Here is a 27,336-nt window from a genome sequence, read left to right as displayed (position 1 = left end):
TGCTTTTACAGACAAGGAATGCATTGCAGACCGGCCAAAGTTTACAGAGGTAACATGGAGCACAAAAATCCGAGAGACAGGAGAAAAAGCAAAAAACAGCAAAGTGAGAGAGAGAACAAGCACAGAGTCCAGTGAGTGCAGGGGCACTGGCAGGCAGTTTCACTTGAGATGCTCTTGCTGTGCCCAGAGCATTTCAGCGACACAGAAACAAAGCCTGGCACATGGAATCGCTCCTGTTCTGAGCCCCTTCCAGACAATCTGCCCAAGCCCGGGGAAGCACAGCTGGGATCCCTGACTGACCTCATCGACTGACGATTTTAATCTCGTCTTCAGTCATTTGAGTCTCATTGATGAGACTATACAGAGTGCCTCCATCCATGTACTCCATCACCAGCCAGAGTTCCTCACGCACAAGTAGCTGAAAGAAGGAAACAAGGCCATGCAGGTGAACATGCATACATTGTTTTTTTGCTTACTTTTTGTTTCCAGATCCCTTTGTGACAAGGAGCAGAATAAAGGAATAAACATTCCCTCCAGTCTGTGCATTGCTTGCAGTCTGTGCAGTCTCAAGGAGAACAGCACATCTGTGAAAAAGGAGGTGTTTTAGATGGCCAGCAGGCAAAAAGTGCACTTTAGTAGCAGCCAAGATGAAAACCCTGTCACGCGTGGCATTTCTGGAAAGAAGCCCCTAGTGTTCCTGGCATGGCCAGCCATGGAAAAGAGGGGCAACAATCCACGGGAAATCCTCTCTAGGATGCTTCATCTGCTTTGAAGAAGCCCTAAAAAAAAATCAATCCTGAGACAACATGGAGGCAGTGAACTGACAGGGTACTGACTTCCTATGGTAAGGTTGCTGCAGATTTTGAACAATTCTCCAACTATGTGTTTGAAAGCCAGGCAAGACTCTGCAGACAAAATGCACTCTCTTCCCATCCATTGGAGATGAGTAGAGAAAAAAGAAGTAACCAGCTCTCTTTTCCGCCAGTGTCCAAAGTGGGGTTTTAGCCTCGCGTGCTTTTAGTATGTAAACAAACCTTCATGGGATGAGACCATGACCACTCACCTGCCTAAATAATTGACAACATGGGGACTCATATTCCTCTTCATGACCATGATTTCACTAATGACATCTTGCATCACGCTCGGGGTCCTTGAAGATTGATTTTCTTGATGGCCACCTAGAATGACATTGAAAATCAATAACTTTAGAAGTTGGTGGCAGGAGACCACAACACACATGGGGTGAGCGATTTTGCAATGACACAGGTGAGCCGTGCCAAAGTGCCTTGTGATCAGACAAGGAGTCATTAGGAACTGACATTCCAACAGCCCATTTCTCTGCTCCTTTGGGGGCCGGTTACAGGACCGTTGCCACTGACCACATTTTGCTTTGTCCACTTGTTAAGATGATGTCTCAGCTATCACCCCCAAAGCTCTGAGCACACTCTCTTGTTTCTCTGTCTGTACTGCAGAAGAAGTAATGCATGCCTTGGTACTCTGTGGATACATCCTGGGCTATAGGCAGGGCTTGGGGCTTTTAGGGACACCTTGCAGATCTCTCCCTACATGCAGTTCCCGAGTGCAGCACCACAGGTGGCTAAGGAGCTGCCAGGAACATTCAGATGTATTTGCTGGCGTCCAGAAATGAGCATTCAGGACTCTGAAGCCATAGCGCCAGAGAGCAGTGAGATGCTCTAAGGCACCACCTTTGTTTGAGCAATTGAGAGCCAGGGAGAGCGTCCTTCTCTGAAAGGAACCGCTGCCCTCCTTGCCTTCCTTCTGGCAGCTGAGCAGGACAGAGAGTGTCCCAAATGCAGTAGGCAGGCTGGCACAAGGCTGTGCTTCTTGTGCCTTTGCGGCACAGCTCTGCCCACAGCCCCAGCTGACACAAGAGAGGAAAGCCCTGGAGAGCAGAAGAATCTGCAGAGGCTGTTGGCACTTACCTGTCGTCCTGTGGCAGTGTTGATGGCTCTACAAACAACTCCAAAAGCCCTAGAAACAAAACAGCAGCAAAGAAAGGAGAAGCCATTTAGATCTTGGAGTGAAAGCCAGCCCAGACAGGAGATCTTTGCTGGAAAGGCCTCCAACCTGCGGGATGCAGGAGGGGTCTGCCTGAAGGCAGATGATGCATTTTCCTCTCCAATGCATGGGCCCTGGGTCTGTTCCTGAAGCATTGGGGTTTAGTGCCTCAGCTCAAAAGGCCAGGTGATTCTTTAATCTTGGAATTCAGTGTCTAAACTGGGCAGGTTTTATCCTGACCACAGACTATTTCCTTCAGCAAACTCTTGGGAAAAAATGTTCCTGAGAAGTGTTCTCTCACTGCTATGATAGGTGGCGGGTTGCTGTTTCTGGCAGCGAAATAGAAGTGTCTTGGACAATGCCTTCTGACCTCACTTAAAAAGGCTGGCTGCCACTGAGAAATGGGGCAGACTAATCCCACTGCCCGAACATGTTTGCAGCTTGCCCGACTTCACGCTTGGTAGATATTCCAGCAGCAAAATTACCTGCCTCATGATTTGTGTAGAAGTAACTGTGGTTGGACTCACCCACGGCCAAGAATTTCCCGTTCAGTGTATGTCCTCCGGGGATTTTCCGTGCTCACTATTTCCCCTGATGGAAACAAAATACAGAATGCTCACTTGAAAGCAGAGATCCCGCCATCCAGAGATACAAGAGGCAGGCCCACTGGGGCTGGGCAGTCTGGGCTTCTGAGTCCTTTGTGGTCTGCTGGGTACACCACCAACAACCACAACAAGACAGGCAGCTCTGCAGTACGAGCAGGCCAGCACAGAGACTGATTTTCTACAGTCTTTTGAAGAGATCTCTTGGCAGAAAACAAAGAACGGGGAGATGCATTCCCAGGAGAGGAGGGCATCTTCTCCTCCTTGCAGCAGTTTGCCAAAAGAATTCCTTCCCCTTTGTAAACCAAAGCAGCTCATGCTGTAACGAATCCCAAGGGGGCCTTCAGCAGCAGGAGCCTCACCCTTGAGGAGCAGGCTGAGCTGGGAGACGCTCTTGCCCGTGCCCCAGGTGAAGAACCACACTGCTTCTCCTCCCCCTGACAGCTGGGATCAGTCCCTGCCATTGCAGTCGCCCTCTCAGCCCTGCACACGTGCCCATCTTCCCCCAGTGTTAGCGAGGAAGACACATAATCAGGGAGATTACGTGGGTGCTTTATTGATAAGAGCTCTGGGAGCCGGGGTACAAACCCAAATCCAACTCCGACGAGGGTCCAAGAAGGCCCCAATATTATACCCCTCCGTTACACAACTCTATGTTAAACATTAACCTCCATTGTTCTGTTGTATATACCCAAGCATGAGTTTTGGTGAATATTTTCCCTTGTGATTCTCATGATTCTAGTTGAAATAATAATTACGTTCAGCTACCAACAATCGTTACAATTACATTTATCTTATGATGCTTAGGTACAGTTTCACCCGACCTAGTAAAGAAAGGATAGCTTTATTTCCGAGTACAAATCGTCCAACCTTTTCCTACTCCCCCCACCTCGATTACCTAGGCAAAGTTATACTTGATTTGGTTGAAACAATGGAAGCAACATCCTGGTTGCAGTGAAGCTGGGGCTCTATTCCCAGCTTTGTGGCAACAGAAATTATGAACCCTATCCTAACACCAGCAGGCAAGGGCAGCAGGGACAGCAGCGCTCCTCAGGTGCCGGCGGGACACGGACAGCTGCCCAGAGGAGATGTGACCCTCTGGGGGCCCAGCCCCGGCCATGCAGGAGCCGGCCCAGAGCAGGGGCTGCTGCCTCGGGGCAGCTCCACGCTGCAGCGGCCGGGCGGCAGCGGGACTCTCCCAGCTAAGGAAGGCTCCAGCCTCGGCAGTCACAGCGGCCCTCAGGGGCAGGGCAGCCACCACAACAAAGCTGCCAAAGCCCAAGCACCCGCACTGACAAGCAGTGGGAAGAAGGCACAGCCAGAGCCAGCCCCTTCCAAGCTGGTGCCCCCACTGAGGACACAGCAGGATTGGCTTGGAGATCAGACACACCCAGGGGCAGATCAATGCCCTTTTTGTGCCTACAGGTGATGGGGGACAGAGAGTCTACTGGGCTCTGTTCTCAGCCCCACCGGGCCTTATCTGAGAGCACAGTCCTGGCAGCTGTTCTGGGCAAAAAGCAGATTAAGTGACTTGTGCTGCAGAATCAAATAGGGCTTGATGTGTTTTCCTCCAGACTGATCTGAGCAGAGCTGGGGCCAATGGGGAGCATTCTAACAGTCATGGGAATGACTGGGAATCAGGTAGGAAAAGGTGACATGCCTCTGATCAATATACAGCAGAAGGGCTGGAAGCTCGCTCCTGAGAAATGCCTACAGTGCAATTTGATCTAGATCATGGCACATCCATGTGTCTCTTTGGAAACACTTTTCTAAAAACAAAACTAGGATATTCAATGCAGATTGTGATAAAAGTATCTGTCTTTTCATTGGGGGCACAAAAAAACCCAGCTCTTGCTCTCTGTTTCTGCTGTCACCTGATGTTCTATCCAAGGAGTTCTCACTGAGAAAAATATAATATTCTTTTAAAAAACCCTGTAGATGTAGTCGTGGTAATAAGAACCATCATAAAAATGACACCGGTACGACACATGATGCAGAAGAGCTCCTTCAGGATGGAGAAAAATACTCTACCCACAAAAATAAAAAGAAAAAAAAACAACAACCCCAAACTAAAACCAAAACAACAACCAAGAGACAAAATGCCAAACCCAATCAATTTCTTTGAAGTTTTTTTTTGCTCTCGTGATAGGTGAGAAGTCAGGAATCTAAGGAGAATTTAGGAAGCCAACTATTCTCTCCAGTTTGCCCATTAGCACCCAGGACTTGCCTGGATCATTTGCTAGGTCACAGCCTTCTGCTGATGCAACAACAATCCCTGCTTCTGCCTTTGGCAGATGGGGAAGCTCAGGCAAAGCCCAGCATGTCCAAGCTGCCCTCTAAGGCTGCAGGAACACCCAGAGCACTCTCGTGCTGCCTTGGAGCACAGCATTTCCTGTGGGGAGCCCTGAATGTCCCTGGGGCGCCAAAGGGAGGAGGATCATTTGGTCCAGCTATGCTGACACATGCACACAATACACTGTCCCTCAGAGAAGAAAGACACAAGACGTACTCAGGAGCTCCAGGGAGTTGTCCTCCATCTCCTGTTGCTGAGCAGCAGCTGTGTCAGGGCTGGAGCTGAACAAGCTGCCCGGGCTCCACTTCTCAGCTGGGGCAGCAAAGGCTCCTTTAGGTGACACTGCTGCTGCTGCTGCTGCAGCAGCTTCAATAGGAGAGCCTGTGGAATTCTGAAACAACAAAGGAGTTGGTGTCAGAAAAGTGGCTGGCAGAGATTAGCCCCAGATCCCCTTTCAAATGCAAGGCCTTAGGAAGGTGCTGTCAGCCACATGCAGGCCTCTGCCATGCGTTTGTTCTGATGGCCACTTCTCCAACTGGATGGGTCAAACCCAAAGGCCGGTTTTACTTGTTCAGGGCCAGATTCATTTTCCATATCCTCCAAAATCCATTGCATGGATTTTCTGAAGGTTGACTGCTAATGTGACCATTCCACTTTCTCCCAAGGACTCTTTTCCCCCTCCCAGGGCTGTAGACACACTTGCAGCTCCTTGTTCAAATGTTCTACCTCCTCCCGCGGCGTCCTCTTTTCCTCCACCATCCTCAGAACGTGCCCAGCTGGCAGCCTTTCTGCTCGGGACGGTTTCTGTGCCTCAGAGGAATCCTGGGGCTCCTCACTGCCAGTCCCTTGCTGGAAATCTTTGCAGGCTGCCAGGCCAGATGTCAACACTCCCACCTCAAATCAAAGAGAACAAAGCAGTCAGAGTCCAGCCTGTCCCTGTCAGCCAAGAGTCATCGACTGCGAGGAACGGGAGAGACCAGATTCACGAGGGATACAGACAGTTTGTTTCCAGATCCATCTGGGCCACCGTGTTCACCTGCAAGAACACCTCAAGAAACCTCTCCTCTCTCAAGGAGAGTGGAACAGGCCAGCAGGAATTCATTCAGATGCCTGCTGGCCAAAAGGCCAAAGCACTAGTCCAGGGCAGCAGCTGAGATTCAGCAGAGCAGGGAGTGTCCTTCAGAGTGTCTGGGACTGACACTAGAGCAGGATGGCACTCAGAGGCATCACCCCACCCCCCTGCTGCTCTGCAGGGGAAAGACAAGAAGGGCACAAAGCACCAGGTTGGGGACTGCAGTGGCTGTCGCCCTTTCACTCACTGGGTTGTCAAGAGCCACTTGTTCCTCAGGGAGATGAACTTGGTCTTCTCTCTCTCTCGGAATCTCAATTTCTTCCTCCAGCCTCTCCTCCGTTGCCTCGATCCTAGCCTGAGTTTGCTGCACCTCTGCCTGCAGCTCCTCCCCAAAGTTCTGTGAAGAGCAAGAGACAGAATCTTTCATGAGTGGAGTGGCTGCCACTCTTGCACTCACCTGGTTTTGTTGATTGCGCCTCTGCCGATAGAGATCCCAGTGCTCTTGAATTCTTCTCATGTCTTCTTGGTTTCTCCTCTTCACTACCATCATGTCACTGGGAGCTTTGGGGAGCTCTGCTTGTGCCTCTGCCTCGGTGTCCTGTGCACACAAATGCAGAACAAGTGACTGGGAGCTGCCGTCAGGCTCAGCTTTTCCTCTTTCACCTCCAAATCCCATTCATTCAGCCCCTTCCTTCTGCTTCCCTGCCCACCTCTGCGTCCATTTGAACAAAAGAACAACCTGGCAACAAAGGCACCAAAATCCCTGACTTCAAGCAGCAACTCCACATCCCCAGTGTGTCCCTGAAACACTCCCAGGTAAGCACAGCCAAGAAGCTCGCAGGGACAAATCACCCCAAAGGGCTTGTGTTGTCACATCAAGGCTTTTTGTGCCCGTGGCTACTTGGCAAGTCTGTGGAGGGGGACAGGTGTCCCCAGACCACAGTGTGCCCCACGCATCCGCCAAGGCTGAGAGCAGTGTCTTTGACATGCTCCCTCCTCTGCAGACAGGGAGCCTTCATGCTTGAGGCTGGCCCCTCTCAGAATCCCAGCAAACTGGGGCCTAAACCCGACAGCACAAAGCCCATTTTCCAGGTGTCACTGGCTGAGGGGAATCGCTGGGTCCTGGCCAGGCTCCAACACTCAGCAAACTCAGGCACCAACAGCAAGAGATGGCTGCTCAGACACTTGCAGCCCTGCCTTGCAGTAAAGACAGCCCACTCCAGAACTGGCACTTAGTGTCTGGGAAAGTTCTGGCTGTGGTGTGACCACATCTGGAGCCTTGTGCTCATTTGGCTCCTCTTTGGCCTCTTCTCCAGGAGCACAGGGAGCCAGAGGAGAGTCTGCTCTTGCTTCTGTGCTCTGTGGACAGACAGGAGTGTGAGACACAGGCTCATTGATAACCTTCCTTGTCTTCAGCTCTAGAACCAGCTCTACTAAGCACAAATCATCAACTTTGATAGCAATGGGATTCTAAGTCACTCAGAATAAATTCAAATGTGCCGATTCAAGTGGACTGCAAATTGCTCTTAATGAGATATTCCCCCCTGGCTACTATCAGGAAGCAATGTTCTCTCTGCAAAACTGTGCCTTTAGTTCTTTTAAAGTTCTGCAATGGGAAATTAGAAATAGCCAGTGATGCCTTTGTTCTTGCTGCTGCAGACATGGAGGTGGATTTTCTTGCAGCCTACTCAGCTGGGCCTCCACACCCTACTGCCACAGGCCAAGCTCACAGCTTGCTGCACAATTCTTAAACACCAGCAGCATCAAATGTTCCTTTCTCACTCACCTCAGGATCAGCACCTCTGAACACCCGGCTCAGGTGACCTGCAGTAAGCAAGGGAAAATAACCCAGATTCTTTGAGAAAACTGGAGACAACCAGAGCATTTTTAGAAGGCCTTCCAAGAAGTTTTTCCAGTCCACATTTTTCTAAGCTGTCCTGCTTGACCCAGCAAAGGGAGGAAATGACAGACTCTGCTGCCACAGACTCTCCCATGGAGGGAACACAACCCCTGCAGGTTCCCTTGCAAATGCTGCCCGCACAGCCCTGGCTGCAGACACCCCCTTTTGAGCTGAACGTGTTGAGAGCAGCTTTACCCAAGTGGCATCCAAATGGTCTTTGTGTTTCCAAATCAACTCAGTCACTAAGAAAGAGCAGGAAGACACAAAAGCCAGGTTAGGTGACACCCAGGGAAAACCTCTACTTACGCGCCAGGTTGGTCAGGAAATAGGTGGAATAACCAATGCCATAAACGGAGCAAACTACAGCAGCGAGTTGCTCAATCATTGTGGCAACTGCTGTGCAAGTTTGCAGACTTTTCTGGAAGAACAGAAATAAATGTGTCTCCTGTCAGTATGCAGCTGTTCACTGACAAAAGCCTGAAGCAGCAGGAGGATGCTCCTGCACCGAGCAAGCCCAAGAGCTGCTCTGACACCCCTGAGGCCTTCCGTGCACCAAGGCAACCTTGTGATGTCACCACGACCACGTGGCGACCGTGCCCTGACATCACAAAGCAAACGCTCTGTGATGGCCTGTGAATTAATGCCATGGATGGACTGATGTTTGTGTAGGCCTCGGCTGCATTTTTACCTCTGTTCCCCCCTGGGCTGCCTTTTTCAGCTCTTGTTTGTCCCCCTGTGCCCCTGTGTCCCCTGTGGCTGGGCTGGGTCCGAGCTGGTGGCCGGGCCGGGCGGAGCAGCAGTTCCAGCCCCGGGAGTTCCTGGAGCGCTGGGAGCTGCCCGTGGCCCCAGGCACTGTCCCCTGAGGAGCTGCTGAAGGACGGGGAGACACAGGGGGCTGAGGGGGTTGAGGAGGCGCTGACGCTGCAGGGACGGTGACCTTGAGCTGCTGGGGGCACTGAGGGCTGTGGGGGAGCAGAGGGCCATGGTGGCACTGAGGGGACAGGGAAGTGGCACAGGCTGAGGGGGTGGCGGCTCTAAGGGGCCGGGATGGGTCAGAAGGGATGGAGTGGGGTGAGAGGACTGTGGGGGGCTGAAGAAACCAAAGGGGGCCGGGGCTTTGCCCAGGGAACGGTGGGGCTGAGGGGATGGAGGGGCCAGCAGGGAGCACAGAGGGCTCCGGGCCTGCAGCTCTGCCAGGCCTTGGCACCAATTCCAGAGGCTCCGCTTTGGCCACAGCTGCCCTGCAGACTTTGAGGACAGGCGCAGACTGCCAGGAGGCAGCAGGGAGAAGCTGAAGGCCACCAGCTCCAGCAGGGGCCAGGGAGCTGCTGCTGCCAGCCCAGAGCCCTGGTGAGGCCACAGGGCCGGTGGGGCAGGTGGGGCTTGTTATAAAATAGGCCAGGAGACCTGCTCCTTTGAAAAGCCTTTATTAGTCAGCTCTTTAAAGGGGGAACTCGAGGGGTCGCCTGCGCCGCCGCTGCTCCTGTCGCCGCCCTCGCTCCTGTCGCCGCTGAGGATCAGGTGTCAGTCGGACCTTCTGCTCTCGCCGCAGCAGAGTCGGGAGCTCCAATCTCGCGGGAATCCCCGACAACCCAACTGGGCTCGTGTGGTCTAGGGGTGTCACTTCTTCCCAGTCCCTTTGTGGTTGTGGCGAGGCGGCAGAAGCAGAATTCAGTCTTTAGGTAGCTGAGGGTCTTCTCGTTGTTGTAGTGCCTCCCTTTTTACCTGGATTTGGTGCTGGGTCGCGGCTTTTGGGTCCGCTTGCCGGCAACTGTACTTCGGTTTTGGAGCAATGCACCATGGAAGTCCTTGGATTTTCCTATTAGGCGGGGCCGGCAGCTCGAGGAGCCGGCAGGGAACGGCGACAGCCTAGCCCGACGGAAGGGGGGGGGTCCCCGGGGTTTTAGAGGGGGTATACAACTTGGAATAAGATTTTTGAGGGTACAAACAGCTTAACAGACCGGTTTACAACTGGCATAATATTTGAAACAGTACAACTTTTTAACAAATGGCAGACTGTGTAAGAAAATGGGAATCTTTTACATTTTATTCATTTCAGTCCCCCCTCTATTTCTTTGATCGGGCCTTTGCCCGCATCAATTGGCAGTTTTTGATTCATGGGAGTATATCTTTTTTAATTTCTGGTATTGGTTATATATTCTTTTGGCTTTATTCAGTTCTTCAGTTTGGGGTTCTAGTCTTATTTCAGTAGGTTTGGGGCTTGCTTGAATGGTTGCAGTTCGAATTAAACAGGGGAATATGCAGGGAAGGAGTAGGAAGCTGGCAAGGATGCTTATTACAATAAATAAGTCAATAGGTAAGTTTTTATTAAGGGGCTCATCAATTTCATTCAGTGGCTTTTCTTTTATTAAATTTGCAACTCCCTTTGGATTGTCTAATTTTTTTTGGTAAAACAATTCTCTTATAGGGCACTCTAGTTAGGTGCTGCATAAACGTTGCAGCAATTTTTACCATCCAATATTGTTTTTCATTTTTTCGGCAAGTAGATACTTGGGTTATATTAAAACACGTGGGACTCACATGAGTGTGAACTCTTATAAGGGACTGCAGATTCTCTTCATCATAGATGAGATGGTAGCCCCTAGAGCATGTTCCTTTGGCATGTTTGCTTATTAATGGGACTATAATTAGTCCTCCCAAGAGTCCAGTATGAACCATTATCTCGATCTCACCTGGTCTTGCCTCTTGGGTTAGGGAAGTGGGATAGTCATTCTTAGGGCATGCTCCTTCGGTGGGTTTGCTCATCAATAGGACTATAATTAGTCCTCCCAAGAGTCCAGTATGAACCATTATCTCGATCTCACCTGGTCTTGCCTCTTGGGTTGGGGAAGCTATTTAGCTGGCCTTATGGAGTTTCTTTCAGTGTGCTCCCACTTGTTCAGTTTTTGATTAGGCTTTCTGTAGTGTGCCCTATAAGAGATCTGTAATGATATTATTATCACAACCTTTTTAACACTTTATAATAACTTAGAACAACAACTTACAGAGAACATTTTATGATCTAATTTGGCTTTGGTCGTTTCTTGAAGGTTATTTTAAGTGTGTTTGGATCTCTAATGGTAGTCCATTCAGAGGGAGTCTCTGCTGGGGTAACAGAGTCACTGGGAAGTGGCAATGGTCCTTTTACTCGGGATATGTGTGTCCAGCCCTTTTCTTGGGTTCTCACTGCAGTGTGGGTTGTGAGCAGGACCTGGAATGGACCTTCGAATTTGGGAGTTAGTGGAATGGTATTCCAAGATTTAATTAGGACCCAGTCCCCTGGCTTTATTTGGTGTACATCTGCATCTAAGGGGGAGGTTTGAGGAAGATACCCTCTTCTCTTAAGATCGGCCAATGTCCTTCCAATTGTTTGAATATATTCTTGAGTGGCTGCCTCCCCTTCTAAATAATTTGCAGTGCTGTAAGGAGTTAGTAAGAAAGGGAGTCCAAACATCATCTCATATGGTGAAGCCCCTATGTCTGACCTTGGCCGAACTCGGATTCTCAAGAGTGCTAGGGGCAGACATTTTAGCCAATTCATTCCAGTTTCTGTTATCAATTTAGTCAATACATTTTTGGGGGTTTTATTCATCCTCTCAACTCTCCCCGAGCTTTGGGGATGCCAGGGTGTATGCAACTGCCATTTAATTCCCAAGGCTTTAACAACATCATGCAGGACTTGTGCTACAAAGTGGGGGCCTCTGTCTGAATCGATGTTATTTACCAGTCCATATCGGGGGATGATGTGTTCTAATAGTATTTTTATTACTACTTGTGCTGTTTCCCTTTTTGTAGGGAAGGCTTCTATCCAATGTGTTAAGTGATCTACTATAACCAAAAGGTGCTTATATCCCTGTACTGGAGGCATTTCTGTGAAGTCTATTTGTATACTTTGAAAGGGTCTTAATGCTATTTGTCTTCCTCCTGGTGTGGGCTTTTTCATTACTTTTTGATTTACTTTTTGACAAATTAGGCATCCTTCAGTCACTGCTTTGGCCAGGTTATAGATTCCAACACATAGGTGTTCCCTCAGGAAATGATCACACAACCCTTGGGTGCCCCAGTGGGTTAAGCTATGGATTTCTGCCAGTATTTTTCGAGCTATTGCTTTATTTAGGAATGTTCTTCCATCTGGGGTCAGCCATTCCCCCTGCTTCCCTTGGTGTAAACTTAACATTTTTATTTCTTTTAATTCATTTTCATCATATATTGGTTCACTAACTTTGTTAGCTGGTACATCATTTAAAGTAAGAATTTTTATTGGTTCTCCCAGCCTTTGAGCTGCTAGTTTGGCTGCTTGATCAGCTACTTGGTTGCCCTTTCCTTCAAATGTGTCCTTTTTTTGATGTCCCTTGACATGTACAATTGCTATTTCTTGGGGCTTCATAAGAGATTCTAATACCAATTTAATTAATTCTTTATGTATCAGATTTTTCCCCTTTGAATTTAGGTAGCCTCTTTCTTTCCAGATTTTTCCAAATGTGTGTACTATTCCAAATGCATATCTCGAGTCTGTGTAGATTGTACCTTGGTCTTGTTCTAATAAATCTAATCCCCTCCTGAGGGCATAGACTTCACAACACTGGGCAGACCAATGGGGGGGCAGTTTTTCTTTTTCTATAACTTTTAAATTGTCCCTTTCTGTACCTTCGACTATTGCATAGCCTGATATTCTCTTTCCCTCTATCACCCTAGATGATCCATCAATAAATAGCACCCTCCCACATGGTAGAGGTGTATCTTCAAGATCTTCCCTTACTTTTGTTTGTAAATCTATGATTTCCAGGCAATTGTGCTCTAAGTTTGGTGTGGGTTCCCCTGAGAGGAACTGGGCAGGATTTAGACTTTTTGATGTGATTAGCTCCAAATCACTGGTGCCGGTTAAAATCACTTCATATTTTAAAATTCTAGAGTCAGTCAGCCATTGTTGAGCCCTTTGGCTCAACACTGTCCTGAGATCATGGGGTGTGTGTGCAATGATTTTTCCTTGCAGTGTCAGTTTTTGTGCTTCCTCTACAAGAACAGCTGTGGCTGCTACAGCCTGGAGGCAAGCCGGCCACCCTCTTGCAACTGGATCCAAAAGTTTGGAAAGATATGCGACAGGCTTTTTGTGTCCTCCCCATTCTTGGGTTAATACTCCATAAGCTATTCCCCCTTCAGAGTTAATGAATAGGTCAAACTTTTTCTTAAGGTCTGGGAGACTCAGGACAGGGGCTGAAGACAATTTTGTCTTTAGGTCTTTCAATTGTTCTTCATCCTTATCAGTCCATTTTACAGGTTCAGGTTGGACTAACTTCTCATAGAGAAATTTAACACTTTGGGAATATTTTTCTATCCATAGCTTGCAATAACCAAATAGTCCTAATAATTTTCTTATATCTCTTTTTGTGGTTGGAGCTGGGATTGAGAGTATACCTGAGATTCTCTCAGGGCTTAATTTCTTACACCCTTCCCCAATGAGGTGTCCGAGGTATGTGACTTGTGATTCTACAAACTGTAATTTGTTCTTTGACACTTTGAGGCCTTTTTCTCCTAGAAAATTTAAGAGATTAATACTGGTTTTTTTCACTTCATCTTTCTCTCTCCCCGATATTAGGAGGTCATCTACATACTGCAGGATTTGTACATTATTTTTAGGGATAAACTGCCTTAGTAACTCTTCTAGGGCTTGCCCGAAAAGGTTTGGGCTTTCAGTGAACCCTTGAGTCCATCTTAGTTGCTGCTTAGTTGCTGCTTTCTCTTACTTTCAGGGCACTCCCATTCGAAAGCAAACCAATCTCGGCTTCCTTCTGCCAAAGGACAGGCCCAAAAAGCATCTTTTAGATCTACTACAGTAAACCAGGAATGTTCTCTAGGGATCCTGCTCAGGAGTGTGTAGGGGTTTTGTACCACCGGGTGCCTGGTAATTGTTTTTTTGTTTACTTCTCTTAGGTCTTGCACTAATCTAAACTTATTTTCTGCCTTTTTTACAGCCAGAATAGGGGTGTTGTGGGGTGACATACAAGGTTCTAATATTCCTTCTGTGAGTAGATGGGTTATAATTGGGGTTAGTCCTTTTTTCCCTTCCAGAGAAATAGGATATTGCCTGACCCTTATAGGAGGCGTATTTTCTTGCATTTTTATTTCTATAGGTGGGATATCTAAATATCCATATTTTCCCTCCTCGGCCCAGACTTCTGGCTTGTTTTCTTTCAAGTCTCTAATAGTCAGCCTCATCATTTGTACTACCATTTTTCCTTCTCTAGGAAGAATCCCTACTCCCAACTGAACTTGCAGGTCCCTTCCCAGCAAGTTACTGTCTACTTTGGGTAGATATATTAAATTAGTGACACATCTCTTGGAATTTCCTTTAATTTCTATATTTTCTATAACTGAGGCTTTGAAAGGCTCCCCTTCTGCTCCTAGGACTTCACAGGTTTTTCTTCCAATTGTAATTCCAACTGGAAGTCGGTTAATACACGATTTATCGGCACCAGTATCTACTAAAAATTCAAACTCTTCATGTTGGGGACCTACTTCAAAGTTTACTATGGGCCCTTCTTGATGTTTCGTGGGGTCCCCTAACGCATAGAGCCCATGACACCCCTAATCCTCTTTGACTTCTCCTTTCAATAATTTTTCCAATGCCTCTTGCTCCCCTACGACAGTCTCATCAAATGACAATTTTTTGCAATGTTTTTTTAAGTGTCCTATTTCTCCACAATAAAAACAGGCTCGGGTCTCTCTTGGTCTCTGAGGAGTACCCCAAGATGGCGGGTTCCTTCCTCTTCCCTTTTCTGGTAAAGATTTTGTGTTCCTTTCACCCCTAGCATCCTCTTTGAGATCCCTTACACTCTCCCTGGCCACGGCTACCATAATCCTGGTTTTTGCTTTTGTTCTTTCTTCATCTCTCCTAAGATATACTCTTAGTGCTTCCCTTAATAATTCATTTATTTCTCGGTCTTGCCAGTCCTCCATCTTTTCAAGTTTTCTTCTGATATCTGGCCAGGATTTTGTGACAAACTGTAATTTTAATAATATCTGTCCCTCTGGGCTATCTGGATCTAGATTGGAATATTGCTGGAAATTCCGTCTGAGCCTGCTCAGCCAGGCTGCTGGGGTTTCATCTTTCTCTTGCGTCCTGTTAAAAGCTAATTTGGTGTTGCTACTCCGAGGAACTGATTCTTTAATACCTTTTATCATTAAGTTTCTATAATCCTCCATATTTCTCCTCCCTTCTTCTCTGTTTGGGTCCCACCCTGGGTCAGCTATTGGCAACTTCTGGTCACCGGGGGGGCCCATTCGGTTTTCTCTCTCCCAGATGCGCATTCCTGCTGCCCTAACCAACCGAAACTCGTCCGGATTGAAGAGTATATTTAAGATGGAGTTTAGTTCTCCCCATGTATAAATATTTGGGCCTAAAAACTGGTCAATCTGGTTGGCAATTCCCACTGGGTTTTCAACTAGATTCCCCAGTTCTTTCTTAAAATTTCTGACTTCTGACGCTGTTAAAGGTGCATTGGCAAACCCTATTCCTCCAACTGCCCCACCCAATGGGACCTCCCTTAGGGGAAAGAGTTTGGTTTTTGACCTGGTGTTACTGTAAGGTCCTTCTGGGGTTTTTATTGCCTGGCAGGACGCATTGTTAGTTGCCAGACCTAGCTCCCAGCTGTGAGGGGGTGCAGGGATTGTGGATGGTGAAGGAGAGGAGGTTAGACCAGTGTTAGGAAACGGCAGAGGGTAAGAGGGGTTATAAGCTGGAGGGGGGCAAGTTGGGGAAAGAACAGGGATTACAGTTTGAGAAGGTGGGATATGATTTTCAAATGAGGTTGGAGGATTAGTAGGGATAGTTTGTAGTACTTCAGGATAAACTGGAGGAGGAGACAAATGTTCTAAGGGGTCCCAATTATGGCTAGCTTCTTCTTGGTTCTCCTGCTTTTCATTCTTTTGTTTCCCTTGCTGTAACTTACATATTTTTGCTGTTTCATTTTTGACTACTTGTTTCTGCCAACAGATAGCATAGAGTATTTGTTCAGTACTTGAATCTCCTCGAGATTTCAAGTATTGAGTTAATTGTGAACACATCCAGGGGTCTCTAGTTCCACACCATGGCCATCTTTCAGGTAAATCTAGCTTAGGCCAAGCCTCTATGCAATAATGGATCATCTTGATCCTGTCCAAGCTTTTAGTGGCTTCATCAAACTCCCATAGCTCTAACATTTGTCCTAGTGGACTGTCCGATGGAATTTGTTTTATCTTTTTCTCTCTCTCTTCAACTGGCTCCACTCTACTTATGTATGCCCCCATTTTCAGTGGGTCTCAAATAAAAACTACGCTGTTCCTATTCTGACAGAAACTTTACTTCAGGGCAACCCAAAGCAAAATTACTTGTCTTTGTTTTAATTAAACTTCTTTAAGGTGCCCCTACACCTACACATGTTTAAAGGCGGGCAGCCCAAATTTTAACTCTCACTCACTCTTTGAGCACTCGTAAGTAGCCCCAGGGACCCTCTCAGGGTTTGGGCACTACCCCTGCCAGTGCTCGGAATGCTCCACAGGTAGCCTGGTGACCCGCCCTTAGGGCCTCAGCCACTACCCCTTGGCCAGCACTCCTTTACTCCCCTGCACCCGGACAGCGTACCTCTTCCCTGGGCACCCCCGACCAGTTCTACCTCTCGAACCCGGAAAGCGTACCCAAGATACCCCCGACCAATGCAGACTTTTATCCCAGCACCCCGACAGCTACCCCAGCCAGTCTCCAAAGCACCCCGAAAGCAGCCTATCTTTGCTACCCCAGCCAGTACTCAGACGCTCTGGGCCGTAGCCTCAGCCAGTACTCTTTATCCCAGCACCCCGACAGCTACCCCAGCCAGTCTCCAAAGCACCCCGAAAGCAGCCTATCTTTGCTACCCCAGCCGGTACTCAGACGCTCTGGGCCGTAGCCTCAGCCAGTGCTCTCTTTCTCTCCTTACACCCCGGTAGTTACCCCAGCCAGTGCCAACTCACAAGCCCCGAAAGTAGCCTGGGCAACCCGCCCTTAGAGTTCCAGCCGCTACCCCAGCCAGCGCTAGTCTCCTGTGACACCCCGGGCTATAACCTCAGCCAGTGTGGTGCGTGCTTCACTTACTTCTTTGACGTGCCACTTACTCTCTAAATTCCTCCGCACGTCCAGAGGGGGGCGCCTATGCCCCTGGAGACGCCTCAGTCACTCTCAGTTCACTCGCTTCCTGCTTTTCCCGGCCGGCCCCCTCGCGGGGGTACTCAGCAGTCCAAACTCGCTTGGGGGGGTCCGAGCTGCCGGCCCCCCACTCATTCACTCCACATCCACTCGTGTCCACTCCCGCCACCGGTTATTCTTACCGATGCTCCTCAGTGGCGTCCTGCGAGGCTGGCGAGCGAAGTCCTCTGGTCCGGGATGTCCAGCTGTCCAGGAGGTCCGAGGTCGGGCTGCGCCTTCCCGTCCTGGTCCTCTTCTGGGCGTGGCTTAGATCCCGGACGAGTCCCCAAATTGTTATAAAATGGGCCAGGAGACCTGCTCCTTTGAAAAGCCTTTATTAGTCAGCTCTTTAAAGGGGGAACTCGAGGGGTCGCCTGCGCCGCCGCTGCTCCTGTCGCCGCCCTCGCTCCTGTCGCCGCTGAGGATCAGGTGTCAGTCGGACCTTCTGCTCTCGCCGCAGCAGAGTCGGGAGCTCCAATCTCGCGGGAATCCCCGACAACCCAACTGGGCTCGTGTGGTCTAGGGGTGTCACTTCTTCCCAGTCCCTTTGTGGTTGTGGCGAGGCGGCAGAAGCAGAATTCAGTCTTTAGGTAGCTGAGGGTCTTCTCGTTGTTGTAGTGCCTCCCTTTTTACCTGGATTTGGTGCTGGGTCGCGGCTTTTGGGTCCGCTTGCCGGCAACTGTACTTCGGTTTTGGAGCAATGCACCATGGAAGTCCTTGGATTTTCCTATTAGGCGGGGCCGGCAGCTCGAGGAGCCGGCAGGGAACGGCGACAGCCTAGCCCGACGGAAGGGGGGGGGTCCCCGGGGTTTTAGAGGGGGTATACAACTTGGAATAAGATTTTTGAGGGTACAAACAGCTTAACAGACCGGTTTACAACTGGCATAATATTTGAAACAGTACAACTTTTTAACAAATGGCAGACTGTGTAAGAAAATGGGAATCTTTTACATTTTATTCATTTCAGGGCTGAGCGTGGCCTGGGCTTTGGCCAAACTTCTTCTTCCTCACCGTCCTGGGGAGGCGCTGGGATTTCCCCTTCCCTGACTGAAGGGCAGGTGCTGCCAAGGGAAACGTCCCGATCCTGACTCAGTGTTCCCTTTGCTTCCCACACGTCCCACCTGCTGTCCCTGTCCAGGAGAGCTGCTCTGCATGGGAGGGAGCAAGGACGGAGTGAACGGCCTTGAAGATGGGGCGGCTGGAATCCCTCAGCTTAGAGTTCTGTTTAGAGATATATGGACTTGGACATATGGAGGAATAAGGATATGGATGTTTATATATGTGAGTTTCTGATTGTGTAGGAATATTTCTATATGTATGTCATTATATTTATGGATGTATGCCATGTATATATGTGTGTGTGCATATGCATACATGTTTGTAATTATATATATATGTATGTAAGTATATGCATATGTAAGTATGCTGTTCTATGTGTGTTTAGTTCTATTTGCTATGAATACACTTGTGTAGGTATTTATATTTATGCAGTTGTAGTTATAAAGCCCTTCAAATTATTGGTATTTCTAGAAGTAAATATGTCTAGTTTTATATTTACATTTGTGTATTTCCTTCTAATGTTAAAGTGGTTCTATCTGTATATTTTTCAATTTAAACATGTATGGAGATGTAGAGTTGTAGTAGAGTATCAACTTAGATATTGCTAGCTGGGCTATTTTGATAGAAATACTGATATTTTTGTATTCGTAGATGGGCTTTAGGCTTGAAGTAATATGTAATAAATGAAGCTGTTAAAAACCTGTTTGATCTTTGTGTACAGTGAGTTGTTGTAGAGGTTGGATATAAATTAGGTTTTTCTTAACTGAAGTGGATATTTGTTACATAACTTTGTAAAAATCTAATTAAGTCCTTTTTTTAACCTAAATAAAGATATATAGTTAAATTGGTTATATATATATTATAGTTGTATATTTTCAGCACGAGGCTAACAATTTGTGATAAATGACATTTTTTCATCTGAAATCAATTCTTGTGTATTTGTTGATCAGCAGTGCAGCTGTAGCAACCTGCAAGAAATTACAATTGTCCGCTGCAATGGGTCTTCTGTGATTTCTGCTGTCCAGAGCAATGAGCAGATGTAAATGCTGGAGGATTTTGTCCATGGAATTCTCCAGCCATGCCCAGCACATGCCCCACTTGCACTCAGGCTGGGCAAGGCAGGCACAGATTTGGGATGGCAGCAGAGTCACACGTTGGCCAAGAACTCACTGCAAAGGCTGCTGAGAAAACGCCGGGACACCACGGAGCATCCAACTCCAACCAGAGACACCCAGGGAGGACAAATCCACCCCCCACGCCATGAGCGGCTCTTGAGGACGCGCTCCAAGTGTCCCTCTGAGGGTCATCCTGGAGCCCAGAAGCCAACAGGGATCCTTGAGCCAGCTCCGCTGCCTTTGGCAGCACTTTGGCAAATGAGCTGCAGCAAGGGGGAGGCAACAGGGACTGTGACTGCTGCAGCTGGGGATGAAGGGCGGGCCATGGACACTTGTGCTGACCTGCTCCAGAATCCACAAGGATGGTGGAGAAATGGCAAGCAACAAGTTCTCACAGCCATGACAGTGATGGAAGGCCTTGGTGTGAAGTTCCCTGGAGGAACTCCCAGGGGAGCTGCTGCTCGGATCGGCAGCAGCAGAAGCCAGCAGGATCTGCTCCTTTCCCTGGCTCTGTGTGCAGGGCACAGGCTGGGATGGCCCCTGCTCCCACAGAGCCCTTGCCCATGGAGGCTGCAGGCTCTAAGCAATCCCACTGCAAAGACAGGCTTTGCAGCTGATGTCCAGTGCCCTTGTGTTCCGGGCTGGAATGGCTCTCATGCCAAAGCACAGCAGGTAACCAGGGCTTGGGGAGGCAGAGCCTTTAGAGGGGAAGAGACATCAGGCACTCCAATGCCTCCAACTCCTTCACCTCTCGTCTTCTGTCGAATGAGAAATAAGCAAGCTGGGGAGATGCACATGCAGTCCTTTGAAAAAACACGGTGCCTAACAAGTCCTGAGAGAGAAGAAAATATGGGAGCAACATTGCCTTGTTTTCATAGCCTGCATCTTGTGCAGAGGAGACAATGGGATGTACAGGAGGGGAGGAATAACTGTGATAACCCAGTCTTCTGTGCTGTGTACTGATAGACTCTGTAGCAGTGAACATCACAGGTCATGCCAGGTTCTTATTCAGCATCATAACACACTGCTGCTTCATGGCAAAACTGCCTCAGTGTTGTGAAATGTGGGGTTGTGTTTTGTGTCAGGTAAGAGAAAACGAAGGTGGCCTGTGAAGTTGTTTTGAAATATGTGGAATGGGACCATGGGACAGTTATCCAAATGAGTTTTAATGAACAAACGGAAAAAGCATGGGAAGGGGCTTTTTGGACAAATATTTTGCATGCTTCTAAGTGAACAATGTGAGTTTTAAAGTTTTCACAACAAAGGTTTTAAGGGGTTTTTGGGCCTTTTAGCATGTATGATAGAAGAATTCAGAAGTGTTATTATTTGCTTAGAAACCAAGTTATTACAAGCTTGCAGCTGCTTTGTAATAAGAGGTTTTGAACAATAGTTTTAGAATATATAAAAGGAGTGCTAATCACCTAAATCAAAGAAGGGAGTGAGCGTATGCCAAGCTAAAAATTGAGGTTCCTGGAAAGGAAAACTGGACCCCACCATCACAAATGTAGGGAAGCTAGAAATCAGCATCACTGATTAACGGCCCTGGGAAGAGAAGCTGGGCCTCGCCATCACTGTCGTATGGCTCTGGAAAAGGGAAACTGGAAATCCCCAGCACTAATTTACAATCTTGGGGTACAGAAATTCAACGTTGCCTATAGGAACTGACCACAATGAGATCTAGAAATCAGACCTCACCAAGAGAAACTAGGAGGAAACCACAAAAAACCCTGCTGAGAAGTGCTTATGAAGATACTCAATAAATACCAGCAAAAATCAGCAGCCGACGTGCAGCTGGAGAGGAAACTCCCACTGTACCCAGTGCACTGCTTTGCTCACATTTTCTCATTTGAATTATTGAGTTATTAAATTGATTGTTGCTTGAACTATTGGCCGAGTCAAGGTCTTATTTTTTACACTGTGGAGAAAATCAGCTTAATTTTGTGTCAGTTTATGTAGATGTGGTGAGAAACAGTGGCGTGGATTAAAAAAGGTTTTCTAACCTCATTATCCACAGGAAAATTTTTGTTGTGTTTTCTTCATTATATGCACAATATTTTTGAGTTGTTCTGTATCCTTCAGAGAGGTATCCACTAGTGACTGATGGAAAAAAAGGGATTATGGCATTCATTCTCTTTTAACACATATTTGCACTGAGCTGAAGCTTCAGGTTGGTAAGGAAAAGGAGAGATTTTCCTTAGTGATGCAGTGTGGAATAAACGGTGTAGGAACAGCCACAATCGCAGCTGTAAGAACAGAGTGTTCTTGGTCTTACCAGGACATTGTGGACAAGAAAGCACCACAATCTTCATGATTCACCTCTTAGGTAAAACCAGAATGGTTCCTGGTGTCATTCCCCTAGCAGGGGATGGAAATAACCGATGTCCCTGGGCTGGGCAGAAGCCTGGGAGTCAAAGGCCTGGAACAAGACACCTGGCAAAGCCAGCCCAAGGGGCAGGCAGGCTTTTGGCTCAAGGCAAGAGGGAGCCTGTGCTGCCAGCACGGGAAGGGACTCCAGGCACAGGAGCTGGCCGGCTGCAGGAGCAGCTCCTGTCACTGCCAGGGAAGGACTGGCAGCACGCAGGAGCAGCGGGCACACTGCTGATGGACAGCTGGCAAGTTGGAGCGGGCCAGCCGAGGAACAAGAGAGGTGCTGCTGGTTGGAAAAGTCGTTTGTGACATGGCTGGATCAGTCTCACCAAGGTCACAGTGTTACAGTCCAGGCCATCATGCTAAATGCCTTCCAGCACAGAGACCCCATGTGTCAAGCAGCAGCAGCAGCAGCAGCCACAATACAATGCATTCTATTCCTAAATCATCCAACCAGCCACAAACACGATGCTATTCCCGTCTTTTTGCACCTATCCTGGTCTAGCACGGTTGTGTGACAATGGTCGTCATTTCTGACATAAGGCTTACAGCTTGTCTATTCTGTCCAGCAATGTCAGCAATGCTCTGTTATGTTTATCTTATGTCTAGGACTTAGTGAACTTTGTAAACCCAGTTGTAATCTCAGTTGCACAGATCCAGTCACTCCCAGAATATGACCCTATTCTGATGCCATCATGATCCCAGTTGCCCCCAGTAGAGGCTCAGTAGCTCTCAGTTCCTCCCAGTCTGATGATCCCAATTGCTCTCTGTGGCCCCACAGTAGACCAGTCATTCCAAGGTCCTGCTGAGTCCCAGTGTGCTCTGATCCTGGTGCCAGTGGGTGCCAGTCCTGGGCCCGGTGTATATCAGTGTCCCAGTCCATCCGAGCCTGTCCTGGTCCATCCCGGTCCCTTCCCGGCAGCCACCGCCCTTTCCCGGCTCCTGCCCCTCCCGCCCCCGGAGCTGTCGCCGGACGCCCCCCCAAGATGCTGCTGGGGCTCGGGGGCTTCGTCTTGGGCTTCATCTGCCAGGGCTGGGGCTCGGCCTCCACTGCGGGAGAAGGTCAGGGGGGTCCCCGGGGCCCGTGTCCCCCCTCGGAGCGCCTGTGATCCCCTGTGCCCCCATGCCAGGCTCAGCCCCTTTTCTCTCCCCACAGCTCCTGACCCAGCTCCTACTCCCCTCTGCGAGGGGCTTTGGGGAGCCCCCCGGGACCCCCTGGAATCCCCATTCCTGGGCACTGGGATCCCCCCGCATCTCCTTCCCCAGCTCCGGGACATCCTGCGCCCCCTTATCCTGCACCGACACCGCCCTGCACCCCCTTGCCCGGGGATCCTCCTCTCCCAGCCGCCGCATCCCGTTTCCGTCAGCCCGGGGAGCCCCGGACCCCCATTCCCGGCCAGCCCGGGGCACCTCACCCCCAGGCCTCCCTTTCCTGGGAAACCCGAGCTGGGCACGGGGCTCTCCGGCCGCTCTGGCACTGATGATCACCCGAAGGAAAGGGACAGAACAGGAGCGAGCGAAGGCAGGAGACTGAGAATCTGGGATCGGAGTCCCCGCGCCCAGTCCTGCTCCGCCGGGGGTGGGAGCCGCAGCCGCAGGAGAAAATGGATCCGCGGATGGCGGCGCTTCCCCCGCTTTGGGCCGGACGCAGCGGGTTCCCGGCAGAGTTGGAGCGCAGGCGCCGGGAGCTGAGCACAGCCCGGCCCGGGGGTCCCGCAGGGCGCGGCCGAGGAGGGTCGCGGGGGATGCCAGGAGGGGATCCCGGGGAATTCCCGGGAATTCCGCCGCGCGCTCCCGCCGCGCTCTCTCGGGCACTTTCGGACCTTCCCGGCGACTGGTGACATCACTGCACATTCGAGCTACCATTGGCGGGCAGCAAAGAGGGGCCCCCGAACCCCCATCGCTAGGCGCCGCCATCCCCCGAACCCCCATTCCCGGCCATGGGCTCCACCTGCACCCCCTTATCCGGCATCAACACCCCCTGCACCTCTTTTCCGGCCATCCCGCCTCTCACTGCCCATAGAGCCCTCTTTTCGTTGACCCAGAGATCTCCTCGGCCCCTATTCCTAGCTTTCCCAGCACCCAGCCCCTCCTTTCCTCACCACTGAGGACACCCGAGACACCTATTCCCAGCCATCCCGGGTTTTCCCACCTTTGGATGGAAATCGGTACACCAGAGACCCTTGGAGTTCCTTTTCCTGGCTATTGGAACCCCCTTAACCCCACCCATCCCACCTCTACCTACCTCCAGCCTCTCCTTTTCTCAACCCTGGAACCCCCAAAGCCCCTTCCCTGCTCTCCCAGCTCTCCCCGTTGCACCTTTCCTTCAGCCGTGTCCCCCCAGTTCTCCTCTCCCTGCAGTCCCTGCCCGTGGCGCTGGCGGAGCCCGGCCCGGGCTGTCCCCAGTTCCTGTCCATGGGCTCCCTGGATGGGATCCCCTTCCAGCGCTGCCAGCGCCAGCGGGGCCGGGCGGAGCCGCAGCCGCCGGGGATGGCGGCCGGAGCCCAGCCGGGATTTTGGGATGGCCAGAGCCGGCACAAGGAGCGGCACCGGCACGGGGCCACCGGGGAGCTGCAGATGCCACAGGAGCGGCACAGCCAGAGCAGGGCTCAGCGCGGGGAGCCGGGCCTGGGGGATCTGTGGGGCTGCCACGGCACCTGTGGGGCTGCACTGGGGATCCGTGGGGCCGGGACACGGTCCCGTGGGTCTCCGTGGGTGCAGTCCCTGCCCAGGTCTCCACACGCTGCAGGAGGTTTCCAGCTGTCACCTCCTGTCCCACAGGAGTGTCAGTGGATCTTATCGGCTCGGTTCCCACGGGCGGGAATTCCTCTCCTTCCATCTGGGATCCGGGGGATTCGTGGTGGCCCAGGGCACTACCCAGGTCACCAAGAGGCGTTGGGAACACGAGGAGATCGAGGCTGAGGAATTCACAAATCCCCTGGGGCATACCTGCCTGGAATGGCTCCAGAAATGTGTCAGGCATGGGTGGGAGGCACTGGAGCATAAAGGTGGGGAGGGCAAAATTCCCATGGGAATGTGGGATTTGGAAATGTGGGATTAGGGAGGGCAAACTTTGGGAACATGAGAATTACCGTGGGACCTCCATGGATGGACCCCACTGCTGTCCCATTCCCATGGGAATTCTGTACATGGATCTCACTGCCATCCCATTCCCATGGAATTCCATGGGCAGATCTCATCCCCATCCCACTGCCATGGAAGCTCCAATCTGGTTCCTCTCCAAACCCATCCCAGGGGTCGGCCTGTTCTTTGCCCACCCCCACAAGACTCCTGGGGATCCCCCCATGACCCCCCCAGCCCCCCCCAACTCCTCCTGGGTCCCCCCTCGTCCCCCCACGGGGATTCCTGGCAGTCCCCCCGTGTCCCCTCCCCCAGGACTTTGGGGATCCCCCCGACCTGTCCGTGCCCCTATCCCGTTTCTGCCCCCCTGTGATGGTGGGGGCCGAGTGCTGGTGCCCCCCTGCCTGCAGCAGATCCAGCGCTGAGGGGAGTTCAGGTGGTCCCTGAGCATTTGGGGTGCTCTGGAATTTGGGGTGACCCCTCCGGTCCCCCAGGATCTCCCTGAACATGTCGACGCTGCTCGTGGGCAGTGAGAAGGTTCAGACCTGGCACGGGGTCCCAGCTCTGTCACCGGTATCGCCCAGGGTCCTCCAAAACTTTCCGGGAACCCCCAACCCCCGGGACACCCCAAAGTCCCTGCAATCCCAAAAACATCCCTGGATCCTCTAAAAGTTCCTCAAGTCTGCAAAACCCCATAGAGACCACCCCAAAACTCTCTCAGGACATCAAAATTCCCACAGGACCTCCCAAGATCTCCCAGATCTCATTGAGGTGGTTTATACTTGGCACGGGGTCCCCATCTCTGTCACCGGCAGGTTCCCCAAAACAGCCTTGGGTTCCCCTGGGATCACCTAATCCCCCCTTCGGGACCCCTGAAAACCTCCCCCAGGAACCCCCAAAAATCCATCGTGACCCCAAAAACCCCGGGATCCACAAAACCTGCCGGGAACCTCCACAAATGTTTATACCCAGCACAGAGTTCCCATCGGCATCACCCGGGACCCCCAAATCCCCCCGGGACTCCGCTGCCGGAATCTATGGGAGTGGTGGTGTCCTTTTAAGGGGAGTTTTCCTGGGAACCGACAACAACGGCGGCTCTTAATGCAGCTATGGGAGAGAGAATCCCAAAAATCTACCCTGGGGGGCCAAACATCCTCTACAGGGGCTTGGAGTGGGGGCCACCCTAAACATGTCACTTAAAGGGGTCATGATCCTCCCTTAAAAGGGGCTCGTGGAGCTGCGGCTCCACAAACACCTCAAAATGGGGAGGAAAAACCACCCTTGTAGTGGTGGGATCCCACCTGGATCCCCCCTGGATGGCTGGAGCCATCGCGCTGCTCCTGTGCACTCCCAGTAGGATCCCAGTGTGATCCCAGTACAGCCCAGTCACTCCCACTCCTGGCATCCCCCCTCACCCCTCTCTGCATTCCAACCTGTCCCGGCTCCATCCCCGCTCGTCCCGCGGGCTGTGAGGGGTTCGGGAACGGGGGAGGAGGAGGAGGGAGGGAGGAAGAGGAGGAGCGGCAGCAGGAGGCGGGAGGAAGAAGAGCAGAGGAGGGACCGGGCGGCTCCAGCGCTCCCTGAACCCGCAGCCCCCCGGGACCATCGTCCCCGATCCCGCAGGTGCCCGGAGAGGGGGAACTCGCCCCAAATATCCCGGGGGGGACCCTGGGTTTGGGGTTTTTGGGGGGATGTTTGGAGCTTGCAGGGCTCCAAAGCCGAGCCGAGGTGTCCCTCTGGGGCACATGGGGGGGTCCCCTGGGATTGCCGGGACCCCGTTGGGGGGTGCTGGGGCTGGAGGGGCGGGATGGCCAGGAAAGGGTTTCAGGGTCCCGGTGCTGGCAGTGGCTGCTCCCAGGATGAGCCCAGTTGTCCCCCCCGTGTGGTTCCGGTTTCCTCGGCAGTCCCAGTATGAGACCAGTCACTCCCAGTCATTGCCTATTATGATGCAATTTGCCCCCAGCAGGGTCCCAGTTGCTTCCACTTTCATCCAATATATTCTCAGTTCTCCCAGTCTGCCTTAGTATTCTCCCAGTCTCTCTCAGCAGGACCCCAGTCACTCACACTTACCTCCAGTGGCGCTCAGTGTGGTCCCTGTCACCACCTCCATGGCCTCAGACACTCCCAGTATATCCCAGTTGCCCTTGTAGTCATTGCCAGGCACTCCCAGTTCCTCAGCAAGGTTCAGTTGCCCCCAGTTTTATCCCAGTCACTGCCAGTACATCCCAGTTGTCACCAGTATGCATCCTGTCATTACCAGTTGCTCCCAGTGTATCCCCAGTAGGCTCTCAGCATGGCTCTGGTAGCTCCCAGTAACCCCCAGCATGGTCCCACCACACACTGTAATCCCAGTATGATAGCAGCCACTCCCAGTATGATCCCAGTCACTTACAGTGTAATTACAGTCTGCCCCAGTCACTCCCAGTGTGATGCCAGTGGCCCCCAGTGTGATCCCAGTGTCTCCCTGTCAATGCCAACATGACCACAGCAGCCTCCAGTATGATCCTCATGGCTCCCAGTCTCTCGCAGTATATCCCAGTCACCCCCAGCATGCTCCCAGTCACTCCTAGTTCCTTCCAGTTACTTTCTTCATAATTCCAGTTGCTCACAGCCACTCCCAGTCAATCCCAGT

The 27,336-nt window shown here is 50.9% G+C and overlaps 1 protein-coding gene across 1 annotated transcript; it reads right to left on the bottom strand.

Moving 5' to 3' along the window:
* Positions 1 to 301: 301 nt before the first annotated feature.
* LOC136374800 (uncharacterized) lies at positions 302 to 8,271 on the bottom strand. Its single transcript, XM_066340194.1, is given in 6 exon segments — positions 302 to 418; positions 1,060 to 1,137; positions 1,140 to 1,178; positions 6,234 to 6,584; positions 7,773 to 7,810; positions 8,193 to 8,271. Coding segments are annotated over 6 exon segments (702 nt in total).
* Between the last annotated feature and the right edge of the window lie 19,065 nt (positions 8,272 to 27,336).

The sequence above is a fragment of the Sylvia atricapilla genome, unplaced genomic scaffold (assembly GCF_009819655.1).
Source record: "Sylvia atricapilla isolate bSylAtr1 unplaced genomic scaffold, bSylAtr1.pri scaffold_136_arrow_ctg1, whole genome shotgun sequence".
Classification (NCBI taxonomy): domain Eukaryota; kingdom Metazoa; phylum Chordata; class Aves; order Passeriformes; family Sylviidae; genus Sylvia; species Sylvia atricapilla.
The sequence above is the reverse complement of the archived record's forward strand: the minus strand, read 5'-3'. Positions and strand labels throughout refer to the sequence as shown.